The following is a 22915-nucleotide window of genomic DNA, read 5'->3' on the forward strand; positions in this document are numbered from 1 at the left end:
TCCTGTAACCTCCCTTGTTCTGTTTTGTGAAAGAGGATTGTGCCCCACCTTTCGAGAACTGGGATTGTTGACCCATTTGTCCTCTGGTGACCCCACGTGCGCCTGAGCGACGAAAATTGCTGCCACGAAACTGTTGTGACTGCAGGGCCCCCATGGATTTAGCAGTTTCCGTGTCCTTCTTTATTTTCTCTAGGGTGGTGTCAACATCTGGACCAAACAGACTATCAGGATTGACCGGCTGATTAAGAATTGTTGTCTGAATATCCGGTTTAAAGCCTGAGATGCGTAGCCACGCCTGTCGTCTTAGCATAACACTAGTGTTGACAGCCCTAGCAGCTGTATCTGCAGCGTCAAGCGCACACTTGATGGCTGCGTTTGAGATGAGCTTCCCCTCGTTAATGAGCAGTTGTGTGGCTTCCTGGAACTGTGGAGGCAGGTGTTGTACAACCTGTTCTAGGGTGTCGTAGTGCGCCCTATCGTAACGCGCCAGGAGCGCTTGTGTATTGGCGATGCGCCAAAAGTTTGCTGCCTGTGCAGCTACTCTTTTGCCCCCTGCCTCTAGCACTTTGGACTCTTTATCCGGGGGAGGAGCTTCACCCGTTGTCTGGGAGTTGGCACGTTTCCTGGCATTGGCAACCACAAGAGAGTCCAGTGGCAATTGTCCCCGGATGTAGGCGGGGTCCGCAGGTGCAGGCCTATACTTCTTTTCAATGCGAGGGTTGACCACTCTCGCTCTTGTAGGCTCCTTAAAAATGTCCCCAGCATGTTTGAGGACACCTTTTAGCATAGGAAGTGTTTTTACTGTCCTTTCAGAGATGGCAAAGGTGTCGAAAAGGAAGTCTTCCTCAACCGGGTCGGCATGCATGTCCACATCATGATTGGCTGCCGCCCTTTCAAGTAGTGCATGAAAGCCTGCTGAGTCCTCAGTCGGGGATGCACGTGCATTAAAGAGCTGCGGGTCCTGGCCCACACCTTGGGTGTTCTGGTCACCAGTGTCATCGTATGAATCCGGTTGTACATCAGGTTCATCGATAGGGAAATTGTACTGCTCATCCTCATCATACCCCTCACCCACAGAGTGCTCTGGGGAGGGAGTAGGGCTCCGTCTTGGAGGAGGCTGGATTGGTTCCGTGAGGCCTGAGGCGTCAAGGGGCACCCTCTTTTTCTTCAGTGGGATGATGTAGGAGTCCACTGGCTCCGAAGTGATTTTCCTTTTATAGAGGGTCAGCTTGCCTGTTGCAGCGTCGATGAAATGCTCCGAATCGTCTTCCGATTCGAGTACCCGACGTGGAAGAGGGTCAGCCGGCGAAGAAACTTGTTTCGGAGCCGATTTTGTTGAAAACGCTTTCGGCGCCTCCTTAGGTGGCAAGAGAAAGAGGAGTTTTCCAGAAGGCTTTGCCGGAGTGTCCTTTTGCGGCTGCGGCGATGGTATCGGAGCCGACGGGGCAAAGGCTTTCTCCCTGATTCTCTGCAGTGACTCCGCAATGAGGGACGGTTCACTCCCCGTGGGTTTCGTCGCCGACAAGGATGCTTTGATCGGTCCTTCGGATCCGACGTCTTTGTGGGCCTTGTGCGCTTTGGGCGCGGAACCCGTCTTCGGCACCGCCGATTCTTGAGGCTGGGGCGCAGACTTCTTGTGCGTAGCCTCTTTGGAGCCGACCTTGGCGGGCTTGGACGGCGTCGTAGCCGCTGATCCGTGCCGACCATCTTTCTTGGAGGACCCCTCCTCGGGCGTCGGTTTCGATTTTGCAGCATCGGAATCGACAGACTTCTTCGGCTTCTGCGGACCGGAGGTCGACGGAGCCGATAGGGTGACGGGCACCGTTTTCTTCACCGGCACGGCAGCCATCTTAGGGACACTCGAGTCCTTAGGTTTCAGTTTCGTTTTCGGGTCGGCCATTTTAGGTGTCGTCGATCCCGACGGTTTCAGTTTCGTTTTCGAAACAGTGTGCCCAGCAAGTGAGTCCGTAGCCGGGCCTGAAGGCGGGGCAGTGGCTTGCGGCAACGGGTCCTGGGTAAGGCCGACAGGCGATCCCGTGTCCCGGTCGGTATCTTCGTAACCTTCGGGGCAGAGCTCGTCCCCCGAGCTGTCTGCCGCGGCCCCATAAATCTCATCGTCGTCTCCTACCTCTTCGACGTATTCGAGGTCTTGACCCGCGACTCCGTCGTCGTCTCCCGGATCCGCTTCGACCTCCGTCTCCGGTGGGGAGATTTGTAGATGGTGACCCTGGACCTCTTCGTCCTGGTCGCCGAAGATGTTCTCCGGATCCGGGGCCGCTTGCCTAGCTTCCAAGCGCACCGCGCGCCGAAGCTTGAGAGTTTTCTTTGATCGGAACTGTGCACAGGCCTTGCACTTTCCGTCGTCGTGGTCAGGCGAAAGGCACTTGTTACAGACGGGGTGTAGATCAATGTGTGGGTACTTGGACCCACAGAGCGGGCAGTACTTAAACGGGCTCCGCTCCATGTCCGAAAAGGCTTGCAGTCGTGTCGCGATGAGAAGGCCTCAAAGTTTAGAGAGCGAAGAAAACTCCGCTTATTCCGGCTCCAAGAGACGGAAGACTCGAGACCGTGCGCAGACAATACCGACGCAAGAAAATCGAGGCCTTTTGGCCGCTAAAAGTTAGTTTTACTTGGTTCCGACAGTAAGACGTCGAGACCACATCCGAACCCAATGGCGGAAAAAAACAATCTGGGGATGGAGCCGATGCCCATGCGCACTGTAGTCCAGGGGAGGAGCCACCTATCTCAGGATACTTCGAAGACTCTTCCAGGACAACAATGTGCAATCATCCGAGCCCAACACTAGGCGGCGATCTAATGCTAAGATATGAATTTAGCAGCCCACATGCCTCGAACATGACTTTTTGAGTTCTTCTGGAAATATTCCAGTAGTTAAGGAATCGTTGATGATTCTTCTTACTGGAATGGCAGCAGACGTTGATAAAAGAATTGTCTTGAAAGTTTGTGGCGGACAGGGGTCAGAAGGGCTGCCGGCAGGCCTGCTTGCTTTGACCAGGTCCATAAATTCATCGTGTGAGATGTGTTGGAAGGAACGGAGTGTAGTGATGCAAAAGATGGGGAGGGTAGAAAAAACGGGTTCAACATTCAACAGTAACGCCAGGGTCCTTGGCTCGGGTTTTACGATGAGTCACTACAGGGCTTTAAGTGGGATGAAAAAACTGGGGGTCTCTCAAAGGGGCGTGGCCAATGTAAGGCCGTGGCTTAAAAACACGCAAGCTAAAAATCTGTGCTTAGCATAGTGTGCCGCCTGATTTTTATTTTGCTGTTTCCGTCAATGCATCCAGATATAGGATACAATAAGTAACATCATACCTACAACAAGCCAGGTCTATTGGCTTTGTCAACGGTTGTTAGATTCATAAGATAAATAAGCAGCAACAATAGATTGTATAGAATATTGAAAAAGCTTCCACTTAAAGCCCTCGTGACACCACAACAATGTTGCTGCTCCTGAATTTCAAAAAGAGAAGAGAAATCCAGAGAGAAAAAGACTCTTTAAAGGATTTACCTTCCCCTACAACGCTCACCTGGCATGACAACATGCCGTAACTTCTCCACTAGTGAGAAGAGAGCAGTGTGAGCACAGCCCATTGAAAGCTCTGATTCTCTATGTGCTAACATGTCTAGATTACAGCTCTTGCAAAATGGCTGACAGACATACGAGTCCCTGGATACTTGAGTAAAGGCGCTGCCAGCAGTGGGCTGACTGTGATATGAAGTTCCACTTGCCTGTGTAATTGCTAACTTCTGAAAGTGTGCGGCTGCTATTGGTTACTGCTTTTTGGAGGGGAATACTCCGTTCCTCCAGCGTCCTCTTTTTCCCCAAATAAAATGTGAGATAGACCTAAATATATTGAGAGAGGGACTACAACTCCCAGAATGCACCATTCTGCAATGTCGGAAGGCATGCAATGCAGCCGATTTACGATCCCAAAACGTACTGCCTTTATAATTTGTCTAGGGGTTCATTAAATCTCATTTGATTACACTTAAGCAACTACCAGCAACCTTTTGGCGTCTCGCAATGACAGAAACTTGCTTTCTTTAATCAGTCTGTATATGCAGGTCTGTGTTTTCCCTCTAAGCGCTAGCAGACCAATTCAGGGGTTTTATGTTGACCGACTGCTAAGCACATCTCATACCACATTACTGATGTACTATGGAAAAGTGATGGGTAAGTATTGGTGTACAATGGTATCAGGGCTCCTATGAGCAATGGTGGCCTACTCACCACAATATGTCTGCCTAAGACAAGCGGCTGCCAACAAACCTCTATGAGATGTCAAGGAAAGGACCTTCCCAATGTCATCTGTGTCCACGAAGTCTGCTTTGTCCAATCTATAACTTTCAGAGTTGTTTTATGGATTTGGGTCATTCCTCCCAGGCAGTAAGGCATATCCAACCCGAAAAGATTACTTGTGCCAATCCCATGTGCAAAAGCAGAAGATGCATTTTTATGGTCAACAGTGATCCCTTTAAAAGTGATGTTTCATGCTCAATAGCCTTTCCGGGAAACATAACGAATGACAAAAAAACTGACCGAACAGCGCCCACTCCCTCTCGAACCTTGTACTTTGAGATAACCTTAAGTGGGCATAATGTAAGGGAAATTGAGGAATAAGGATGAGCTGGCAGATTGAGCAGAGTGGTCTACCCTGCTCTTTCATTTACAACTTCTAAGGTTTAAATTGAGGTAGCAAAATAGGGAATGTACCTACCATCCCTGCCCCCTATGCTATTGGGATTAATCATTTTCCTGAGCTTGGCAATTCATTAAAGCAGGGGACTGCATGGTTGTGGATAATCTTGTGCACAACCTATTCATGAGGATTGAGAAGTTACGCATGTATACATTTGTGGTTAAGAACATCAGGGGGAGCGGATGTTGGTCCTCCAATATCATAGTTATGAGTTGTTTCTGGGTTCCATTGATCAATGTATTACAGAGGTACCATTGTATGGAAGAGATCAATTATACCTTTCCAATTGATATCTCTCCAAGAAGCCAGATTCACGCTTAGGAGTGCGATTGTCATGCAACCTTTTTCAAGCTGTATCAGACGACAGGGTCCGATGTCTTTCTACGGTATCCATTCACTCTTGTGGCCGTGCACTCTTGCTGTGGGGTTGCTTTTCCACAGTCTGTGTCTCTTGTTCTCAGTTTTGCTTTGCTAATTTGTTTCAAGATTAACACTTGTGTTTAGTTCCTCAGCTCTGTTCATTGGGTACTTTGGCCCCAGCCAGCGTTTGGGTGCCAGGCCTTTCTGTTGTCTGAAGGGTTGTGGTGACATTTCATCAAGGTCGCACGGCTCCAGCCAGCGTTTTGGGCTCTTGGCCACTCATTGGTACGAAGAATAGAGGTTGAGTGTGACCGTAGCAAATCCTGAAGTCAGGCAAAGGCAAGTGGCCTCAAACCTATCTGGGGTGGTTCTCGGCCATTCATTGGTAATTGAGGTTGTGTGTGATCTTGGCAAATCCTGAAGTCAGGCAAAGGTGAGTAGTCTACAAATGATCTGGAGTGTTGTGGGAGACTTCTCCTGGGGCAGCCTGGGCCATTTACTTGAGGAGATGGCGAATAGCAGGGCTTCAGTCACCAGGCATATCATTCTTCATGTTTAAGTAATGACTTTGCAGTCTTTGGAAATAGGGACTTATTATAATCTGCTTATTTTTTTGATGGACTTGTTGAAAAAGAAAAGGTATCGGAGACAATCATTGACTTGCCATATATTATACTGTGAAAGGGTTGGAGGGTAGTTCTACCTTCGTGCGGTCCAATGAGTCTGCCAGGCACCTGACAAGTCACCTGATAAAATTGCTTAAGATGACTTTCTTGAGGACTGTTGCTCACAATTCCTGGAGAGGTGATCAAATCCTGAATTTGGCTCATTTGTTAGCCCAAGCATGGGCAGTGGACCTCAATTGATCAAAGGGGGGAGTTTGAGGGTGGGCGCCTCTACAAATGTACCTAGCCCATCATAGATCCTCCATAGTACTGCCCTGGGGAGGTCAACCAAAGTATAGCCTGGCTGCCCAGGCCCTTTTCCCAAAGTGTGCCAGGGGAATAGCTCATTAGGGTTGGCTCTGCCATGGTGGCTTTGGACTCCGCTTTTTATCTGGCCTGGGGTCGGGGAGCAAATTAACTTTTCTTGAGTTAAATTCAGTAAGAGGTCCCTGGAGTTGGAAGAAGGGGTCCCATTGCGTTCTCCAAGGCTGGAAGGTACAGCTGGGTGATCAGCCATGATTGTGGATAGAGTAAAGGGTGGGAGACTAATACATAGTTATCTGTCCAGGTGTTCAATTACTGATTAAAGTAATACTTTATGTTGTTGACAATTGTATATGCAATGTTAATTATTATATCGCCTATTAACAATATATATTAGTACACAAATTCTTCAGTAAAGAATTCCTAACCAAGTAGTGAGAATCTACAAGCAGATTCGTACGAGTGAAAGTGTTACTTTCAAGACTAGGAACAGGTACATTTTCTAAAATCTCCGAGAGAAGTTTCTAAAGGGTAGAATACGAAGTACTTGGGAAGAGAAAGCAAACAGTGCCATCTACTATAGGTCATAATAGTAGCATTTTCCAATTTACTTATTACGTCTTTACAGTGCATTTTTTGTTTGTACAGTATGCTTTGTGATTTAATACTTCTATGTTGTTAAATGACAGTAATATTTAACCAAGTTTTTGACTCCAAAAGGACTGTTAACGGAAGGGGGCCAGAAGGGGTTAAGGGTGTATTTGTGGAATCCTGTGTACAGCTCAAGAGAGATATGCATACTAAAGGGCTTATCAGGAAGGTAACAGCAGAACATGACATCACTCAACTCATCGACTATTTAGAGAAAAGCCAGAGCTGAGAGTCACTTTACTCTGAAACAAACCTCGAGTGTGAATTCTTCACCATCCATCCTCTCTATTCAAAACTGAAAGGAAGCCCTTACAGACGGAGTTTCACCAACCCCAATGACTAGTGTGAACCAAGACCTTTCGTTTCGGATTATAAACTATATATCCAGCCCCATCTGAAAACCGTGATGACAAACGTCCAAATGTGGAAGAAGAAAAAACATTTCAGCCATGTCTCCGACCTATGCTGGGGGGTACAAGACTACGCCAATTATAGACTTCACATGATTAATTAACTCTTAGAAGGCCTCCCTAAAAATGCTTTTGAACACACAGCAACACACCACATTCAGCCACTCACAACGTTGACCACATCATCACAGTCTACATCGCGCTGCGCTGACCCAAAATCCCACAGTGTATTCAAAATGGCCTGCCCGACCTTCCAAGTCCACCTGCCACCCAAACTCTCTAAGATACCAGGCTGAGAAACTTTCAATTTCAGTTGGCTTCAGTCCTTCACAGCAAAGATAACTTGTAAATGAAGATGCCAGAAATAAATTGAAAAAAGCAACAAACTTGGAGTGAACTTTTTTCCTGGAAATGCATCAACTTCCAGTAACTCTCCAACTCCCACACCACCAACGCAGAATCAATGGCTCGCTCTCTGAGCATGCTTTTTTCATCTTTGCAGCCACTAACTCGTGCTGAATAATCCCTCTCTTCCTCTTATCGCACCTGAGTGAACTGTTGGCACCTGCACATCGCCCGCTTTCTAAATGCTGAAATACCCCTCCCTCATCCATTTCAGTAATCTCACAACTAGGGTCTACATTAAGCCCACCCTCTTCCTCACCGTGTTGCTTTCATCACATAAGGCTTAACCATCAGCAGCTGCTTGATTCGTGGTCTTGATGCATTCTCTCCTTAAACACATTGTGTCATTATCTTTCCCATTCTATGCCAAATCTCTGCACGAACTGTCTATTGCAAGAGCGCTTACATTTTTGCCAAGTTGTTTTCCCCTCACATTTTAACGAATCACACGCTACCAATTTATACTAATGCCATATGCACAACCTTTTCTTATGTAGACACTCGGGGACTGCCAGCTAGATCACTCAGAGGATCCCCGCTATATCCTTCAGTCTTCCTCTCAACCCTTTCCATACACCTCTATGAGGATTGTTATCCAGGCCTACCCAGCCACACTGTGCCCTGGCATAGAATAGGGTGGTGCAGAGTAGAGAGGTGTAGATAAAGTGGCACAGAGGCAGTGTCAGAGTGCATTGGTGCGCAGTAGATTAGAGCGGCCTAGAGTGCAGTAGAGTGGCGCAGAGTAGGAGTGCAGTGGCATATAGTAAAGTGGCACAGAGTAGAGTGACAGAGTGCAGAGCAGAGTGTCGTAGAGTACAGTGGTGTAGAGTAGAGTGGCATAAACTGCACTCTATTGCTCTACGCAAATTGTACTATGCACCACTGCACTCTATTCCTCTACGTCACTCTACCCTCCACCACTCCATTCTACTTTGCACCACTCCCCTTTGTGGCACTTCACTCTGCGTCACTCCACTCTGCGTCACTCCACTCTGCAACACTGCGCTCTCCGCCTCTATTTAAAACAATGAGTGGAGAATGTTTTAAGACTAATGATTGTGTGTTAATTATCTCTGGTAAGACACAATCATTAGTCTTAAAACATTATCCACTCATTGTTTTTAAACATACCCTGGGTCACTGGGAATAAAGTAATTATCAGTTAGAATCCCTGAGGTATTTTTATATTACACCAATTCATCACATTCACACAAAAAAAGCTCCACTGTAACCAGGTGTCGAAGCAAAGCTGAGTAGCATTCGGCTACTCAGCTAGGAACCTGCTGATAAAGCAGGACACCAACTAGGTTGGTGTGTGACGGTTCTTTTAACAAACCCTTGTCGTGCCAGGCAATGCAGTGTTGGATAGCCATTTAGATTGGTCCGTCCAAGCTGTTTCTATATACTTACCAAGGGACAAGGACGGCCCATTCACAGTCCCAGCTCTCCTATTTGTTCTTCCTCAAGGACACAGGACAGATCTGAGGAAAACTCAAACTAGTACTTTAATCAAAGCAAAATTGGACTATTTGACTAATTACCATCTCATCCTCCTCGTCTTTGTTGATCCTTTTCTCTTTCTCCATGTTTTCTGCATCAGTGGCTTCTTCTATTCCTCGAGGTATTCGGAGGCAGCTAGAAATTAGATAAATACAAAAAACTACGTTAGGATGCATAGGACATGTATGACATGAATGAGAAAAGCTGCAATCCTGCAAAAAATGTCTGATAAATACTCTACTGTGCGTTTTATTTAAACAATGGACATTACTAAGATGAATGTATAAGGTATGTACCATCTGCTGACCCAAAATATTGGCTACTACCATCCTATCTCCAACAGACTATTTAGCAGAAAATCCGTGCAACTATGACAGCGAGAAAAACTTGAAGATTATGTGGAAATTAACCAACTTCTCCATGGGCACAAAAACTGTCTTGATTGAAGCGGCAAGAGTTACTTATTCATTGGATAAGTACAACTAAACTTCCCTCAATTGGATTGACCTCCCACCGACAACATTTAGACCATGCAGTCCCAATTAAGAAGCTGGAATATTGCACCAGGTACTGTGCTGCAAAAGATCCATTCATTGCTCTCCAACCACAGTTATGACTTGATTATTCAAATCCTCCACATATCCAGTGGACAGAAGCATCACTCAAAGATCTCCCTTGTGTTTTCCCTTCATCATCTACGTATACACTTGGGCTCCGTTGCTTGAACAGCACCTGGAGAACCCTTACATTTACACCAATAACACACAAATCCATTTTCCTTGGATAACAGGCTAGAGAAACCAACCAATATATTTCTCCTTCCAGTTAACCAGAGGTCAGTAGATGAAGTTAAATGGACTTTAATGGTGCCAAAGCCCAGATCCTCTTAAACAAAGTGACGAGTCCTTTTCACTACCATTTGCTTAGCCACACCACCCTCCCAAGCCATGGAACCAAACCCTTCACCTCACCAGAAATTAGGGCCTCAGAATTTTTTTTTCTTTAAGGCAGACCTCTCGTTTTCGTATCCCAATCAATTTAATGGCAAGGGGCATACATTCGCATATATTTCTACTTTTGAAAATCCTCTCACTACTACACACCAATCACAGAGTTAAACTGCCCTTATCCAAACACCACTCATCTACTATGGTACCCCATAAAAACTCACTACCAGGCTCCAAAGACTATGGAACCAAACAGGCAGTCAGGGGCTTAAAAGACGTAAGCTTGCGCTTTCAGATATCCACCGGCTCCCTGCTAGTGGCAGCATCAAATTTAAAGTCCTACACGCCAACCACATAGCAAATTGGGGAAAAGGCGCTTTCGCTCTCAGAAATGGTCACCCAAAGCTTTCCACTCAATGTTTGATCCACAGATCAACCAACAATCATTCAAAGGGGTGAAGCAAGGAGGAAGACCACTGAATATGTATTGGGACCTAGACGGTTGCATGCAATAGGTCCAAATTAGAGATCTGAACCAAGCTACATACAGTTAAAAATGGTTTTAAAACATAGCCCCCTCTAATTTGATTCCAACATAGAACAGGAGTAGAAACAGAATAATGTTACAAATAGCTAATTACCCATCAACTGGACTTTAGCCTCCTATTCTGTAAACTTTTTCACTCCTCGGTCATTTGCTCTAAACAAAAGTAACAAAGAGGAGAGTTGGTGCACTTTACAAAAATAAAAAAACACTCATGGCAACAAAACAAACACCATCTTAACAATAACTCACTTTTGGCAACCTCTAAACAAAGAAATAAAACAAGCATTGGCAAAGCCAATAGGTTTCGCCTATGCAAAAGCTATTGGCTTTGGCAAGGTGTTTTAGCCACGCTGTACACCATTGTGGCTGCTGTTCAGCATGGCTAAAGGTTAGTGGGGTGGGTGGAGTGGGGTAGATTACCATAGAGTAGAGTGGGAAATAATGGGTTGGGGAATGGTTGGGGAATAATGAAGTGGGGTAGATTGGAGTGGGGTGGAAAAGGGTAGACTGGAGTGGGGTGGAAAAGGGTGGACAGGAGTTGTGTAGATTTGAGTGGTAGATTGAATTGGGGTAGGTTGGGGTGGGGTGGGGTAGATTGGAGTGGAGTAGATTGAAGTGGAGTAGAGTGGGGTGATTGAAGCGGGGTAGGTTAGGTCGATTTTTGTAGGGTAGAATGGCATAGAGTGGGGTAGATTGGAATAGGGTAATTTTTGTGGTGGGGTAGATTGGAGCGGGGTGGAACGGGGTAAATTGGGGTAGAGTATGCTGGGTGGACTGTAGTGGGTAGATTGGAGTGGGGTAGATTGGGGTAGAGTGGAGCTGGGTAGAGTGGGTGGGTGGGAGTGGAGTTCGATAGATCGGAGTGGAGTTGGATAGATCGGAATGGAATGAGAGATTGGGAAAGAGTGGAGTGCTGTAGATTATTGTGGAGTGGGGTAGATTTGAAAGGAGTGAGGTAGATTTGATGAATTAGAGTAGGACAGATTGGGGTGCAGTAGTTTGGAGTGGAGTGGGCCAAAGTGGGGTAGTTTGAAGCGGAGCGGAAAGGGGTAGATTGGAGAGGGGTATATTGGGGTGTATTGGAGTGGAGTAGATCTGAGGAGTGTGGTAGGGTGGCGAGGGGTAGATTGGAGAGGGGTAAACGGTTACAGATTGGAGTGGAGTAGATCAGAGAGGAGTGGGGTAGATTAAAGTGGAGATGAGTTGAACAGATTGAAGTGGTGTTTGGAGTGGTTGGGGTAAATTGGACTGGGGTAGATTGGAGTGGAGTAGACTGGAGTATTGTAGAATTAGGCGGAGTAGGATAGATTGGAGTGAGGTGGGGATACTTTGGTTAGATAGGGTGGGGTAGATTGAGTGGAGTGGGGTAGACCGAGAGGAGTCGATTAGATTGCAGTGGAGTAGGGGTAGACTGCAGTGGGTGGATTAGATTGCACTGGAGTGGGGTAGATTGAAGTGGGGTGGAGCAGAGTGGAGTGGAGTAGACAGGAATAGAGTGGGGAAGAGATGGGTGGGGTAAATTGAGGTAGAGTGGAGTAGAATGGGGTATATTGTAGCGAAATGGAGTGGAGGTGGAGTGGGGTGGAGTGGAGAAGCGTGTAGTGTGTGTTGTGTAGTGAGTGACATAGATTGGAGTGGTGTAGAGTCGAGTGACATGGCGGGTCGTAGTGTTTTAGAGTGAAGGGGAGTGGAGTGTCATAAAATGGACGTAATCCATTCCTAGGTCAGCTTTCTGAACGTCCCCAAATGTCCTTAACACTGTCCAATAGGCTTCAACCTAAAAATAGGACTAATGGTATAATTTGTACAATAAGTTACAAGTGGAGCATATTATGTGCATTAGGCTGCATTCATAGAAATCTAGAGCATCACAGTAGCAGGTTTAATAGCCATAACTCTGAAATTCTAGTTTAATTTGAAGCTCTTCCTCTTATGAAACAGTATGCCCTAGGATAAACCCGGTAGGATGAACAAGAAACACAGAATTACTTGGTTTCATAACAGACTCAAAACACGAGATACAGGCAACAATGAGAATTACTTTGATCACAAGAAACCAGTAGCATTACAGTTACAGTATTCATTGCAAGGTCAATGCTGATGTTAGACCTGAGACTAGAAAATAATGCATTGCGTATGACCTGGAGGTGTCAAGCCCCAATAATTACTACGGTGCCATAGTCCCAGTAGCAATTTAGTGGCACAGTCTCTATAAAATTAACCCATGCACACTTTGAAATGAACACGCGCAAGATAGGTAAAATCTGTATTCTATGTATCTTTACATACATGTATAGCTACGCTTCAGTTATAGTTCAAAACAATGAGCCCATTGGAAATGAGTTTTCTATTACTTGGAGAGTTGGATGATGAATTTAAAAAATAATTCTCCATAAAGCGTAAATCTCCACACAGGGGCACATTGGGTGGCATCAGATTGTGGTGGTGTGGACCGGGGTAAATTGGGTGGTATCAGATTGTGGTGGTGTGGACCGGGGCACATTGGGTGGTATCAGATTGTGGTGGTAGGGAAAGGGGCACACTGGATGCCATCAGATTGTGGTGGTGTGGACCGGGGCACATTGGGTGGTATCAGATTGTGGTGGTAGTGACTGGAGCACATTGGGTGGCATCCGATTGTGGTGGCGTGGAACGGGGTAAATTGGGTGCCATCAGATTGTGGTGGTGTGGACCGGGGCATATTGGGTGGTATCAGATTGTGGTGGTAGGGACAGGGGCACACTGGGTGGTATCAGATTGTGGTGGTAGGGCAGGGGCACACTGGGTGGTATCAGATTGTGGTGGTAGGGACAGGGTGCCATCAGACTGTGGTGGTAGGGACAGGGGCACACTGGGTGCCATCAGATTGTGGTAGTAGGGACAGGGGCACATTGGGTGGTATCAGATTGTGGTGATAGGGACAAGGGCACAGGGGATTGCCTGGCTGGGAAGGAAGCCTGAGTGCATGGCGCTGATCCTTGTGTTGTAGAGCTCCCACGTGATACAGTGGCCAGGGATGGAGGAGGTGCAGAGAGTACTCCAACTCAGATTCAAGTTTGTGCAGATTGGTCGAGTGGCAGGTACATTTACAAGAGGGGTCCGAAAGGCTGCACTTCGTTTTTGAAATCCTACAGGTACATTTTTTTCACCTCAAAAATGCTGAACAGAATGGGACATGAAAATATCCCTTATTAAAAAAAAAAAACATACTCCTGTTTTAGATTAGTATAAATCCATCCAGTAGCTCAAAACCATCCATACATCTGTTTACATGTTTTAGAGTGGAAAAAGAAACTCCAACTAATGGAAAAGACTATTTTGCACACATGGGTTATAGACCAACACAACAGGGAAAAATACATTCCTCTTTGTGTCCATTTGAAAGTAGCATAACGCTGGAAGAGGCTGTGCGAGAACACACCAGTAAAACCAACGAGAGGAGTACTATTAGTAATAAAATTAATATCCCCGAGTAAAAACCAGTGGACGTTACTTGTATCAAGCTACACACTTTATACATCGCGTGCAGAGTGGAGGGGATGTAAGGCTTTAGGGAGGTGGGAGGTGGGCGTTAGTCCTCAGATAAGATTAAAAGACAAACCGGAGATCACAGTTTTTGTTACCTTCATTGTTTTTTGTCAGGGGGGATGAAAACGGGGAGTTTTGACTAAAACACAAATAAAAGCATACTACCTATGAACAAATGATTGATTCTTCTTGTCTGAGCACTATAGCTATGGTGGAGGAACTGATTGAACAAGTAATGGTGTAGACACTGTAGAGCATCAAAAGTCAGTTTGAAGTAATACTGATGGGAAGTTACTGTGCCCCAGTAGAGGGGCAAGGACATTATTATGTCGAGAGAGCAAACTGCTTGTTGTTTGTTACTGAGAGGGGCATGGCTAGCGGCTGCAAGATGGTGGTCGCGAACCAGGCAGGCGACCCACGATCCGAAACCAACTGCCGCCATCTTCGCCGTTGTAAGAACTGAGGATTATGTTTCGGGGACGAGCAGCATCCCCTGAGCATTTCTAGGGTTGACGAGACATCGGGCATTGGGCACTACACCCGGCCCGCACCCACCGGAGAGGCCTGTACACGAGCCATTTGACGGTGAGAAGCGGGACTGCCATACATGCCAACCCTCCAGAGTCAGGCAGCAGACTACCGATTTCAAGACTAGTTTCCCGCCTCCCTATTCCTGTATGCAGAAACCAGCTGTCTCACCAGGCTTCTGCTGACAGGGACTGGTCTTGTGTGACGCGGAGTATGCACTGCCAGGAACCAGCCCCTGCAACCCACTGCTCACAGCGGCGGCCCCAGTTGTTCTTCAACCGCGCCCCTGGCGGCGCAGTGACCCACGCTCATCCACAGCTGTCAGATCCAAGAACTGACTGGCTGACAACGTGAGTAGGCCCTGGGGGGCCACAGTGCTTGCGACATCGGCCTGCTCTACACATCGGCCGTAACCCCCTCTTGATAGCACTGGCCCAGGGGTCCCTTCCCCAGCCTGAATATAATGAGCAGCCTGACTTGACCACTCTGAAGAGGCCTGCAAAGTTTTGGACACAGCCAGTGTCTACCCACAGCGCGGACCACATGGTAGTGGGCGAGTACCCCACCTCCCCCAGATTCTGCCCACCCTGAACCCCTGCAGCCCGCTGTGCAGAGGACGACACATACAAACTTGGTATGGGGCGACCAGGATCAGGGGCAGGGGGCTCTTAGCCGGTGAGGTGCCCAGATGCTGGGACCAATGATCCGGTAGACCAGACAACATTGCAAGAGGGACCGCCAACAGTGCAAGCGGATGCTAAGTTGGACAAAATACTTGCTGCCATTGCATAAACTACACAAGATTGGATGCACTGGTAGTGGAACTGTGCCTGTTACGCGATGACCAGAGGAAACTTACCACCCACGTCACACAAGCAGAAAGCTCGCTGGACACTCTCCAGCTCACAGTATCTCCGGATTTGCTGCTCCATTTAATGAATGAGACTGCTCTCCACAAATCAACAACTTCTCAAAACAGCATTCATCCAGAACTAAACCATGAAACCTGCGTGTCTAAAGACCACAAAAATATTTTCCAAAAGCAAAAAAACGACAAACAACCTAGCATTACCGATTTAAAATACAGATAGAATAGTTTGGCATAAAGTTAATTTCCTCGATCTCTGAAACTAGAGTCTCTACAAAAAGGCCATGCATGTCTTTTTTGCATTACTCTCTGGCTTCAAAGTATGAAACCACCAGCGAATCTCTGGATGCAAATATTTTAGAAAGTCTTGAAACCAATACCACTTAAAATAGTGGGTGAATCTGATGGCCCCCACCAACATCAAAGATGACATTGCGTGAGACACCAAACAACAACAAAATAACAAGCATTTGCAAAGCAATAGGTCTGGCATTTGTTAAAGTTATAGCTGTTAGTGTTGAAAACATCTGTTTTTTACTTTTGTTTTTTATTTGCAGCAGAGTTATTATATTTGCATAGCCCTTTTGCCAACGGTATGAAAAAGCAAAAGTAAAAAACATTGTCATGTTCAACTACAACAGCTCTAACTTTAACACATGTGAGACCTATTGCATTGGAAATGTAATTGGTCTTGCATTTGTTGGTGTTGGAGTTATTGGCATTATAAATGGCAATGTTTTTTAACTAGCCATGTGGCAGGGTGCAGTACCATTTGTGGCCAAAAGAGGTCTCATGGGACCTCCCTTGGCCACATATGGTACTGCACCCTCCAGAAGATATAGTAAATCCACCCTACTCATAATGCATTGCACGCAAGACAGTACCACAATTGCATTCAAATAGCTATGTCCATATATAAAATCAGTAGCTTTGAAATTTGACAAAATAATTATTATATTAATTCCAGATTAGGGTGTAGTCTGTGTGGAGCTGATGAAGAGTCATTTACAGAAGGTCGCATATGAATGTGAGATGTGCTAGTCAGTAAAGCAACCACTGCCAGCTTTTCTTACGACCAAGAGTGTGTCCGGCCTGAAGCCTTTTAGGAAAATAGTGTTCTGAGGCTGTAATTAAATCCTAGGGTGTAACACATGTAAAAGGGGTGTCCTAATGGGAGGTAATAAGAAGAGACAAGGAAGTACTAAGGAGGGACTACGGAGTCTGTTGACCAGTGAAAAGTCACCATTTACAAAGGACAGGGACAGGAGCCAATTAAAAAGAGGAGCGGAAAGTGGGTGGAGTTTTATGCCCATTTCCTGAATACACCACCTTGCGCAACTGCTCTGCAAATGAACATATGCTTCGGCCGAGACAAACGAATGCGATAAAAACAAGGTACTTAGCAACGGATAGGGAGAAGGCTCTCTCGTAGATTGATTATATGAGAACGATTGCCCCTTCGGATATAGCGGTGTAATAAAAGGTGGAAATTGATTTTGTATTTAAATTACAATTCTCGAAGAAAAGAGCTCTTTTGTGTTCGGAGTCCTGAGAAGGACCCTAAAATGAAAAAACGGAAGGGTTCGAAACGCGTTAACTGTTTTCAAATCACCAAACAAGTGTTCTATGTATGTAGTACCACTGATGTTCATTATCAACTGATTTGATTAAGATTGGCGACTGTTTTCCATGAGCCCAGTAGGGTCACCGTTTGGTTGGTGCCCTTGAAGAAACAATTCAATTACTGTATTGCAAGGGAATTCCTTCAAAATAAGGTTTCACTAAAAGAACCTAAGCAAAAAGTGAGGTTTCAACATTTGTTTGTAATGTAATATTTGTGTTGTGCATTGTCTATGTGTTGTGTTTATTGTTGTTAACATGATATCAGTTATGGTCCCTGTGTATTGAAAATTTCGAAAGAAAAAATTCAAATTGGTGAATAATTCCCAAAAATAAAGCTTCTTCATTGGTAAAATAAAATTAAAAAAATGATATTTGAACAAATAATTATATGGTCATGACAATTGAGGTGTAAATGTAAATTGTAAATGTAAATTGATACTTGTATAGCGCACTACTCACCCGCAAGGGTCTCAAGGCGCTTGTACGAATACCGCTGTGGAACCCATCCTGGCTTTCCCTGTGAGGTGTCCACTCCTGGGCACCCCCAAGGTGGAGGTCAGGCATCCTTAGCGTTGTGGAGATTAACGAAGCTATTGCCCAGAGTTGCAGAGTGGGACTCCATGATTGGAATAGGCACTGAGGTGAGAATTATCAGGTCCGTGGAATTTTGAGCCCAAGACCCGCCGAGGCGGGGAATTGAACCCTGGTCCCGGGCTAGACCTCTGCATCAGGGTCTGCCGCTCTAACCAGTGAGAGCAATTTTAACCATTTGTAACAGGAGGGAGAGAGGAGGGGTAAGAGATTGATGAAGTATGGTTTTTGTAGGGTTTATTTCATGGGGAAGGACGAGATAAGTTCATAAGCTTTTTCCAAAAGAATTTTCAGACTCATTAATTTTAAAGAGATTGAGATAATTGTCTATATTATCTACATATCGAAGAATGAAACTCTTTTTGCCTCGTAACGAAGCTCTTAGAGGGTCAACATAAAGGCTGAGGAGCATGGATTGATTAATAAAAGAAATAATACCCATTTTAATTGGACAAAATGTAATATTGTAATGCTATATATCCACAGTAGAAAAATAAAACACCTTTTCTGTTGGCAACAATGGTGCCCAGGAGGACTTTACTACCAGGCTGGTATAAACACATTTGAAAAGACTATCTGAAATGACAGGAAATGTCATTATACATGTGTTAGAGCAGAGTGTGCTTAGTTAGGATCTAGTGAGAGATTAGGGTGTATAGTGTAGTAAAGCACGGGGGTGTTCAGGTAGAATAAAAGGTTGGGTGGGCGAGAACAGATGTGTAAACAATGGTAGGGGTGATTTGCAAATATATGTGTGTGCGACAGGTGAGGATGAAGTGGAGTAGCTTTGGGGAGGGCAAGTGAAAAATGTGGTCACAGGCAAAAGGGGGAGTGGGGCAGGGTGGGATGATGCAAGAAGGAGAGAAAAGTATTGTATGGGAGAATATGTGTGGTGGCATTAGGCAGATGTGCGGTGGCAAGACAACAGAAGTGTGTGATGAAGGTGGAACTACTAGTGTGAAAGAAAGGATGCTATATGTCAGGAAGACACAAACTCACAAAAAGGAAACACACACACCACACACACGTACAGTGATTCCATATATTGGTCTCAAAAAAGGTAGTACATCATGATTCAATTAGATCAAGTAAATAAAACTATCTTCAAGTAAGGGAAGAATTAGTACAGCCTTCCTGGGGCAGACAAAGGAATAATCTAGTGCAGTGGTTCCCAAGCTTTTGACTCCTGAGGACCCCCATTGAGTCACCACTGGAAGCCGGGGACCCCCGAGCAATTTGTATGATTTAAATTTCCAATATTAAAAAAAGTAATTAAAAAAAAACACACGTGTGCACACAAAACAAATACTCAAAGTACTAAGGATTTTGGGGCCAGATGTACGACCATTTCATTTAGCGCCTCTCAATTGGCGACACATTACAAGTGGCAAATTGCGAATCGCTAAATGAAATGTACAACAGTGTGTTTAACACTGTTTGGGTTTCCCAGTGGGGTCACAGATTGCGAGCCTATTGGGAATGCCAGCCCGCCCAGGGATGGTAGCCTGCTGGCCTCAGCAGACCACCATGTCTGGGAATGCTTTTAAATAAAGCAGTTTAAAAAAAAAATGCAGCCCGTTTACCATGCATTTAAAAAAAAAGAAAATGAAGCATTTTTGTTTTGTTTTTTAAGGTCAGGCAGTGGTCCATGGGACCACTGCCTACCCTTAAAAATTAATTTTGCATGCATTTGCAACGGGGAAGGGATCAGCTGGGGACCCCTTCCCATTTGGGAATGCATAACCATCTACTTGAAATAGGTGGTAATTGCGAGGGTTTTGCGACCGCAATTGCAGTCGCAAAACATTTGTACATGGTTTTGAGACTCGCTATGTGGAAGGGAATGTTCCTTCCAAATAGCTAGTTGCAAAACCTATTTAGCGAGTCGCAAAAAAATTGCGACTCGCAAAATAGGCTATGTACATGGCCCAATAGGTTTTTGCATGCGCAAACGGGTTTGCGAACCCGTTTCTGCATATAAAAACAGATAGTAGATCTGGCCCTTAGTATTTTATATTGAAGGAATAGCCCCTCTGTCACATGTATTTCATGTGTTTTATAGCATCTCTCATACCATTGTAGGATGTCAGAGCACTCTACATCACACACACAGAGACAATGAATCATACATGTAAATCAGTGTATAGAACATTTTACATAAGATAAAGGGGACTACAAGGTGTAGTTTTCACATGTCATCCATACTGGTAGGCATTTTTACAGAGTGCCTGGTCTGGGAAAGCAAAACTCAGGATTCAGAACATAACACAGTGGCTAGCACTGACTTTAACAGTAAAAATGTATGTCCATCCTAATCTTTTTAGCAGCATCAGGATAATGAATGACTGGGGAAAAGCATACTTTACTAACTGGTACAATGCAGTTTGCAAGCAGCTCTTTGTTGACAGTTTATAGGTCCCTCTGCTAGATTACGATTGTCACTTATGAAGTGCACATTAACAAAAGAATCTCTGTGATAAAAGCAGTAACCACAGACCTATGCACATAAAATACTGCTTTTTAAAATGCATGTTACATGTTCGTCGCAGTAGGCACATTAACCCTCTGTGCTACATTAGTTAAGTCAAAGCTGCCACTGAACAAAACTCTCATCTCTCTCCAGCAGGTCCATTATTCACTGGCATTATCTTGACACTTTTATTGTTGCTCTGAAAGCTGCTAATTATACAAGAAACATTGCTGTGCTTTTAGAACTGCTGCCTACGGACCCCCTGGGAATGTGTCACGGACCCCTGGGGGTCCTCGGACCCCAGTTTCGGAAACACTGATCTAGTGTAAATAGATACATGGTTTGTGGGACTAGTTCCTCCCACAGAAGGCGCATATGCCTAATTAGCCAATAGCAACATAAACAGTCGCTTATTTCCAGGTTTAAATCACATTTTTAATTATTTCATAGCAAAAACATAAAGGGGCAACAATACCAGATACAAATACCTGCGATTGCTTAAAACAAAATATACACTTTACATTGGACACTTAGGTTTGCACTAAACGAAAAATGCTGCCATTTTGTGTCGACATTTAGTGATTGTCTTCGTCACTGGAATGGAAAGTGCATCAAGCTCACAGAAAAGAAAAGTCCCTTTATTTGAAAGGCTACATCAAGAAGTGAAAAACGAACATAAAGGACATTAAATAAAGAAGGCACACATGCCCTTATGCCAACTGGGTTTCTGCACAGAGTCCAACTGAGAAGAAAGCGAGACACAGAAAACCGACTAGAACTACCACCTGCGTCTCCAGGTGGCAAGGGTTGTTCTGGAAAAACGATGCAAAATGTGTTGCGAGCCCTTATTAGATTGTGAACAAGATTATGGACAGTCCGATTACAGATGTCACAGATACGAGGAATTCCTTCACCTCAATACAATGTCAAGAGGTGACACTTTGAGCTGCATGAGCAAAGCTCCTCTGTGCACCAAGTTAGGATAAACTACTTGTGTTTAACAGATCATCTCCTTCTGGAAACTGATCAGACCAACTGACAAATCCACACACATCCCTTTCAACTGGTATACCCTGGTGCTCCCAGAAACCAGCCTGCAGCAGAGCTGGTTAGATTTGGAGGAGTGTATCTGGTTCCAAACTGCCTGGGTCATGTAGCTAAAATAAAAACACATAGAAAAAACGGCAAAAGGTGCATATGCGACATCAATCACCTATTCTACAAAAGAATCTCGCGGGAGTTTAACAGCTGTAGGCTGTGCTTTGAATGAGCAGGTACTGTCTGGTATGGAGTACCTGCACTTGTTTAATTTGAAAGGGTGAATGCCTGCCCTTCTCAACCTGCTGCGATAAATGTAGTGGTACAGTACTTGCACTTCACAGGTATTCTAACTAGTGAGTGCCTGCACGTGTCAACCTGCTGCGATAAATGTAGTGGTACAGTACTTGCACTTCACAGGTATTCTAACTAGTGAGTGCCTGCACGTGTCAACCTGCTGCGATAAATGTAGTGGTACAGTACTTGCACTTCACAGGTATTCTAACTAGTGAGTGCCTGCACTTCTATATTTCCATAAAAGCACTGGCAGTGGGCACAATAAACGGGTTAGAAGGGTTCCTGAGCATTATAGATGGCTATACACAAGTGAAAGAACAGGAGCAGGATCACACAGTGTTAACCAATTCTGCATTAACAATGGGGCTGGGAACTACTGCTAAAATTACTTTTGCACCAACTGACCAATGGGTGCGGAATGTCAGTTTGGCACCTGTCAGGGTAAATGTCGAACCACGTTTGGTACAAGATTATGGGACAGAAGTGCTCATTTGCCAGGCAGCGGGGAAAAACTGCCGAGCCCTGGTGCACTGTGAACACATTACTTACAATAGTTTATGCTGCAGAAAAATCCCCGAATTACACGTGCATTACAGGTGCATTAGAAAAGCAACAGACACTGCAACCGACCAGCACACAGAGCCATGGGTACTCTAAAAACGACCAAACATTTTAAGCACTGCCTCATTCCATTTAATTTCAGTTGAAGTTGCAGGTTATAAAAGTGAAAAGTCCCCTTGCATTTCAGAGAACAGCCAGCCACTCGGTTTACCAGTTTAATAATCCTCTGGAAAGATTAAAGGTTCAGGCTGACTTTTTTTTCTATTGCTAAACTCAACTATTTTGCAATTTTTTTAATCTGAGAACTGATAATGTACCTTTTTGACAACTGCCTACACAATCACGCATTACAATATAGTTATTTTCGGTTATTCGGATTAATTGCATTGTTGCTCTAGTAAAACAATTTTAAAATATTGGCCAAAAGGGCATAACTCTTACCAGCAGCAGTCCATCAACATCGCTCTCCAATTCCTTTTGTTATCAGGGGCTCAGCGAGTCGGCTCTTAATAAACAGAGGCCATATCAGAAGGGAAGTCCTGCCAGTGAACTATTTTGTCTAAAATCTAAAAAAAGGTCTCCAAAGGGCTTTTCGGGCTTATCTGAAGAGTGCAATATCAAAGAAAATTGGCATGGTTTGTTTATTTTGAACAATTGCAAACTTTAATTGGACCCTCGAAGGATATGCCTGCAGCCACCAGACTGGTGGTTGGCCTATTCTATTCAAACCACGCAAACAATTCGCTGAGGACTTAGGGATGCAGACCCATGCGCGTGCACGAGCCCTGATCTTATCAGTACCGCAAAAAGAAAAAAAAAAGGGATATTATACTTAAGGCCAAACCCTTCCTTCCACGTACAATGGACAACTGCGACTGGTCACTTTCTAAACTATGGGTGAAACAACAAAGTGAGACAAGAACACATCATGTCTGGGGTGG

At 45.0% G+C, this 22915-nt stretch overlaps 1 protein-coding gene across 9 annotated transcripts in view; it reads right to left on the reverse strand.

Moving 5' to 3' along the window:
- The window catches only part of ATP13A3 (ATPase 13A3), a 430700-nt gene that overhangs the window by 334725 nt on the left and 73060 nt on the right, over nucleotides 1-22915 (reverse strand). For 6 of the 9 annotated variants that reach the window (XM_078666245.1, XM_078666251.1, XM_078666247.1 and 3 more), the window contains one exon: nucleotides 9018-9111. In XM_078666245.1, the coding sequence (XP_078522371.1) occupies nucleotides 9018-9062 (45 nt within the window). In that variant the 5' untranslated portion in view covers nucleotides 9063-9111. Of the gene's footprint in view, nucleotides 1-9017; nucleotides 9112-10564; nucleotides 10624-22915 lie in introns of all 9 variants that reach the window. The other 3 variants (XM_078666249.1, XM_078666244.1, XM_078666250.1) reach the window with 1 other exon arrangement.

Source organism: Lissotriton helveticus, chromosome 11 (genome assembly GCF_964261635.1).
Source record: "Lissotriton helveticus chromosome 11, aLisHel1.1, whole genome shotgun sequence".
NCBI classification, from domain to species: Eukaryota; Metazoa; Chordata; class Amphibia; order Caudata; family Salamandridae; genus Lissotriton; species Lissotriton helveticus.